This window comes from Austrofundulus limnaeus, unplaced genomic scaffold (genome assembly GCF_001266775.1).
Source record: "Austrofundulus limnaeus strain Quisiro unplaced genomic scaffold, Austrofundulus_limnaeus-1.0 Scaffold329, whole genome shotgun sequence".
Lineage (NCBI taxonomy): Eukaryota > Metazoa > Chordata > Actinopteri > Cyprinodontiformes > Rivulidae > Austrofundulus > Austrofundulus limnaeus.
The window spans coordinates 558,485-565,007 of record NW_013952731.1 but is presented as its reverse complement, the minus strand read 5'-3'; the positions used below and the strand labels follow the sequence as shown (position 1 = coordinate 565,007).

Below are 6,523 nucleotides of genomic sequence, written 5' to 3'. Positions count from 1 at the left end.
CATTAGCACCTCTAGTAATATATTTACTGAGAAAAATGGTGACGTGTTCAATACTTATTTTACCCGCTGTAAATGTATATAATTTATAAATTTGCAAACCACAAGAGGTGTACTGACTGTTACAGGAATTGTTTGAGTGCAGTGATTGCCTCAAAAGTTTGTGCAACAAAATGTTAAGTGTACCATCATTTTTGTCCAGGTCTGTTACCTGAGTTTGATTTTTTTTATTCTGCTGAATCATGGTTGAAAAGCAAAGTCTGACTTTGATTTGTTTATTGTCATAGAATTTTTATTAATTATTACTTTTGTCAGATTCTAGTTATTTCTGTGACCATTGTGGGTATTTCTTTCAGTAAACAATGGGTACCAATGTTTTTGTCCATGTGTGTTTACAGTGTATTGGCTCGGGTGTTTCTCCTTCCATGAAGCAGCTCTGTTATCCTCCCTCTTTGTTAACACTGTTTCATTTCAAACATCAAACATTGTCCAAAATTAACATCCAAGCTGGATAGAGCTCACACGGGATCTGGAATAGGTCATTTACCCAGAATGCTTTGCGGTGTAAATTATATGGCGACATCCTTGCAACAATATATATTTTTAAATTAAAAACTAAAACCCACAACTACATTATTTTTACAGTCTGGTTTTTACAGTTGACCCTCATCACTGATGTCTGTCCAGCAGATTTAAACACACATTATTTACTGTTTATTTTCAGCCACAGAACAAGCGTGTATGCTAATTGCCTTAAAGGTACCTGTTTGATTTCATCAGAACTCGCTCTGTCATTCTCCTTCAGGTTTCCTATTATTGTTTTTTTGTAGCACAGATGTGAGATAATTTTTAATAAAGTTATAATCTGAATCTTGTCATGGTTTTCCTTATTGAACTCATAAAGAAACATATGTTTTGTATTAAATATGACCTTCTCARTTAAGGTAATTGCAGCTTCAACAATCGATGCACTGACACTAAAAGTTTACCAATCAAATCGAAGGAAGCTTATATAAAGAGACGTTCTAAGTATTTTTTGTGAACATGTGTGCTAATTTTCTTTCTTCCTAGATGCATATCCTGTCTCAGAGGTGGTGTATGAGTGGACTCAGGAAGCAGCCAAGTCTGTGGTGGTGGCAGAGGACGGCTCAAGACTCAATCAGTATCATCTGATCGGCCAGACAGCAGGAACAGAGAACATTTTTACCAGCCGAGGTACGGTGAAGCAGCTTTCATCTCTAACACGGCTGCATAAAGATTGCTTATGCAGTTTATTATGTTTTACAGATAAGTTAATAAAGAACTGAGTTAAACAGAGAAGACYAACTGATTATAGCTGATCGTTGAGGTGTTTTAATGCATTACAAATCTACAGTGAGTTCTGAAAGTAACTGGTTAATATATTGAAATGTGTACATAGTCAAACACTTACTGATTAAAACAAATAATTACTGTCTGTGAGGTGCAGGCAGGGAAAAACCCAGGGCGCAGGCAAAATTCAAAAGGCGAAATAAGCTCTTTAATAATAAACAAAAAGAGGGCTGTTGTGGCAGCAAAATACTCACAAGGTCTCAGGAGGGACACGGAAGACAGCACAACACAAAACAATGATCGGACACAGACTGAACACAGGACACAGAATATAAAGGTAAACTAATTAGGGACAACAAGAAACACCTGGAGGAAACACAAGAGGAACCAGGTGAGCAAGGGCGGGGCTAGAGGAATGACAGCAGGGGAGAGATACACAGGGGAACACAGAAACACTATAAAACTAAAGCAAAGGCACAGATCATGACACTGCCCATCCATGCGAAATCAAATTTTAACCCCCCCCCAATGCTGGCTGGTTTTTGTTTGTTCCAGGACAAAGTTTAGCTTACCTATTTATCACAATAACACATACCATCAGTTAAGTCTAAAGCTAAAACTTCTGTGGTGCTGCAACAGCAGGACTGATCTACAGTTGACCTCTTTTGTTTTAGAACAACTAAAACCAGCATACATTTGTCCATAGTTTATAAAGTTCCAAAAACTTCCGTAAACCAAGAAGAGGTCTGAATTGAAATATTGCACTTAATAAAAGAAAGGGGGAAAATGTTTGCTACTATAAAAGTTTCTACTTTACGATAGTTTTCTAACATAACAAAAATGACACTTACTGGTTAAATATGGGGGTTAACAATATCAAAAATATTTTGTTTTAAAATTTAACAAGGCGTTAGAAGTGGGTCATGATTTGGATGATGCTTATTTTGTTTCAGTGCAAAACTTAGCTTCACTGCAACCTGCAAATTAAATGAGTGTAGTTTGCATGTTCCTCCTGTGCACATGTGGGTTTTCTCCAGGTACTCCAGTTCCCTCCAATAAACTAAAAACAGGCATGTACTTGGTAACTCTAAACTGTCCCTAAGTGTGAGAGAGTGAATGGTTGTTGGTTTCTAAGTGGTCCTGTGATAGACTTATTCGGACACTAGTGACCCCTACAACAACCCAGAAAGGAAAAAGCTGGTAAAGATAACAGATGATAGCTCCATCCATCCATTATCTTTTACCTGCTTCTTCCTTTCAGGGTCACTGGACCAGCAGTCACTGTGCGGGGTGTGGCGTACACCCTGGACAGGTCGCAAGTCCATTACACACCTGGATTGATACATGTTTAAAAAAAAAGAAAGCAAAGAAGTTTGGTACAGCAAACTTTATCGTCTTTGAAAGCACGGTGGAGGAAGTACAATGATTTAACCCCACACCACAATGCTGAGTGTTGTGTTTTGTCTTCAGTAATAATCAGTAATTCTCACTCAGTCATACCAATGATTTCTTAAGGAATATGTTGAGATAAAGATCTGTGACTCTAATCTTAAAGGGAAAATAGGTCAATCAGCCGATGAGGAACCCTAGACACAGAATTTAATCCACCAAAGAAAGATTAAACAATACAGTCGATAATCTTTTGCAGGGAAATCAAAGTCTTGAATGTTATCTAATAGACTGTTCAGAAAGTGGCCAAAGCTGCTAGCTTGTGTGAAAAAGAGCAACTACTTCACCACTTTGTACAGAAGAATGAGCAAATATTCTTCAAAGCTGATTGTTGGTCACAGAATGGTTTTGTCAACACAAACAGCATCATTTTTCCTGCTTGCAGGTTTTGTGTTAACATCTGATGAAGTTTAGGACCACATTTATGCAAATGTGTTGAAGCTCGGAAGAGGTTCTCAACACATAATAACTACTTTCAACCATCTTTTTATGTCACAGTGTTATTTTCTGGTGCGGTGTAAAAGGACCACTCCCACACTGTTGCTCAAATCTGTATTTTTATTTTTTATCGTTTTTCATCTAAAGACGGAGGAAACCTTTCCAAATCAACTTGCTTATCAACAATAAWTGAATCTCCAGGATTTTAGAACGCCTCCCACACATAGCCAGATGTCTCGGAAGCAAAGGGGAGGGATTGGGTGTGTGGGGGGGCAAATAAAAATCACTTATCCTTAGTCGTGGTCATTGGGTCTGTAGGGTTAATCCGTATGGAGGCCCATCAGTTGTGCTTTTAGTGACGTCACAGCTCAGGGATTGGCTGCTGCAGAAGCAACACATGGGGCGGGGGACCAGCAGCATCTGCTTACTTCTCTTATATAAAGAATATTACATTYCTGCCACTCCGTTTGTGGTAGTGACTCCGTTACAGAGGAGGGGCCCCTTTAGATGTAAAAAGATAGCTCTAACTGTTGTGTATTGGTATACATTGGATAAAGTATGAGAACTGAACATTTGTTGGTTGWCGGTGCTTTTGGACGCAGGAGTTCATTTGCAAAGGGAGACCCAACGATGCAGTGTGTGTGTATCTTACTGCAAGACGAGCTAAAAAGGGAAAATAAGCCCCTCAGCTTCAGCACGATCCTAATTAGCGTTGCTAATCTGAGGTTCAAACCCTCTTTAACGGGCCAGGAATATCTCAGCAGTGTGCTCTGCTTACACGTGGTGGCAGTGACCCATGACCTCGCAGGTTTAGCTAAAGAGGATGTCAATGTGGATGCAAGAATCGAAGYGCTGACGGGTGAACCGCCTCACATTATGCACGTTCAACAGATGGTTTGGGCGTTTACTCACCAGTTGACCAGCATGGCWGCATTGTTCTTTACTATAAACGGCAGTTCTCCGCTGACGCTCCAAAAGCCAACCAGTAAAATCCACCACAATCGCATGTTTTCACTCCTTGGAGATTTCCATCCACTCTCAGTCAGATCAGAGCAGGGGTCCTCTGACCGAGCCACCGCAGAGCAGGGCTGTTGGCTGCCGGTCCACAAAACGAAGCCAACACCGGCGCCCTGTTCATCAGGGACATGATGCTCTGCGTTGCATCGCTCGCGCCGTTCGAAAACTTCAGCTCCAGTCCCCCTCAGACCCCCTCTGGTTCAGTCATCTGTGCGCCCTCCTGTAATCACCGCTGACCCAGGTCGATTTGAGTGTTCACGCTTCACACAAGACAAGGAGGAACGTCCCCCAATCATGAGTGGCCTGTCCTGACAGAATGGGATGGACTCTCCGTGACACAAACTCTCTCTCACACAAACACACACACGCAAACACACACACATACACACACACTTGCACGTAGAAAGAGAGAGACTGAGAGAGAGAGTAAGCGAGAGATATACAGGATGCAGATTGTGACAAGGGATTAGTGGGACAGAAAAATCCGATTTTGCCAGCAGAAAGCAGCAGTCATCTGTGGATTTTCTATCCTTTATCAGACTCCGAAGCTCAACAGGATTTTTTTTTTGACAAACAAAACAATCCTTCAAATGCAATCTTCCACTGGTTAACAGGATGTGATGATTTATTTTCCGTCGACCTGTTTTTTTCTCTCTCTAATAATTCATGTCACTCAGTGGAACGAGTGCTCTGACCAATGTCATTAAAGAAAACACAAATCACACACTGTCAAAGTCAACACAACTTCATAATTTATTTTCATAAAGTCAAGATTCTTGAATTGTACCTCATTTTTTATTTATTTTCATCTTGAATAACAAAGATTAATTTCTGAAAGTTTTAATAAAATCTGTCCAACGGTTTATCAGATATTTTGCTAACAGACAAACATACAAACATAGGAAAACATTATTGCACTTTCACTTTTGGTGGCAGGCAACAAAAACTTTGTGAGTTCATAATTGATAAATTAAGATGGCAAAGTCTGATGATAAATAAAGATTAAAATATATGGCATTATGTAATCTAAAATTCCTGTCAAAAAATATCATATATAAAAAAAGGTATACACATGTTTCTAATGGTAAAGTTTCTATAGGACAAAACTGAGAGGAAAGAGGCATTCACCTAAAAAAAATGTGTAAAAAGTTTTGTTTGTCATTTATTTGAAACGACAGTTTGAACTCAGGGATTATTTGAGCAGAAAGAGCAGATTACAAATTAAAACCATGAACACAGTCTCATTCATCATCATTGTTCCACAGTGGTTTGACCCACAAAGGGAAGGTTGAAGTAGGCCACCACACAGGTGGATTAAAAGTGAAAAATATTAGTCCCTTAATCCAGAAAAAAATCTGATGCTTTAATTTGTGCTTTAAGTGATTCTAAAACATTTACTCTTTTAGGATGTAGTTCCATCAATAGAATTTTGTTTTTCCTTTGTTAAAAAGCTTAAAAAATGATGTCATATGTTATAATACATCTCAGCAACATGRTGCAGCTACACAAAGTAGTTTAGGTTTATTTAGAGCAGAGATTCTTAACCCATGGGCCGGGCCGCGAACACCACTTTGTTGAGGGCCTCAAAAGAACAACAGTTTTTGACTTTGGCGTGGGACCGCATTGATTTTGAATAAGGTGCAATACACTTTCTCACCACTAGTAGCAGTAGTGCACCACTCAGATGTTTAACAACTTTTTTAATACGTAGAAGAAGAACCTTAGAAACCTGCCGAGAATGGAAACGTATTTTAAATGAAAAGTAGAAGCAAAAATGAAAGAAAAGCCGGGTTCCCAACAAACGCGTTTTGAGCAGCCAAAGCAGACAGTTTACATGCAAAGTCTATGGTGGACGTGCATGTAGGAGCAGCGCAGCACGTTGCGGCGCATTTTGCCAGTTTAGAGCAGCGTGCMAGGTAGCGGTAGGATGCGGCAGAGCATTTTCCGTGCATGCGGTGCATCCAAAGCAGCTGCTGATCGAGTTCAACAAATTGACCTGATGCATCTCAGTAATCCAGGTAAAAAAATCAAAAAGAAAAAAAATTGTGTAGGTCTTCTAGACGGGTTCTTCTCTAATGAAACGTTTCGTCTCTTCCAGAATGGCCAGAACTCTGCAGTTTTCACTCATTTACAGGCCAGCGGTCACTCTTTCAGAGATGAGGATGTTCTCATTCTTGACAGAGAGGAACGTTGGTTTGAGAGAGGAGTAAAAGAAGCCATTTTTGTAAAGAAAGACCGTCCATCATTAAACAGAGATGGAGGCCTCTGTTTTCAGTTGTCCCCCTCCTTCAGTGCGGCTATTGCCAGTATC

General features: G+C 39.9%; 1 protein-coding gene across 1 annotated transcript in view; it reads left to right on the top strand.

Annotated features, from left to right (window-relative positions):
• gabra5 (gamma-aminobutyric acid type A receptor subunit alpha5) overlaps positions 1-6,523 on the top strand; it is a gene marked incomplete at its 5' end in the record, with an annotated part of 31,880 nt that overhangs the window by 18,453 nt on the left and 6,904 nt on the right. Inside the window, 1 exon segment of the mRNA XM_014022431.1 lies at positions 1,069-1,212. Coding sequence (XP_013877885.1) covers positions 1,069-1,212 — 144 coding nt within the window.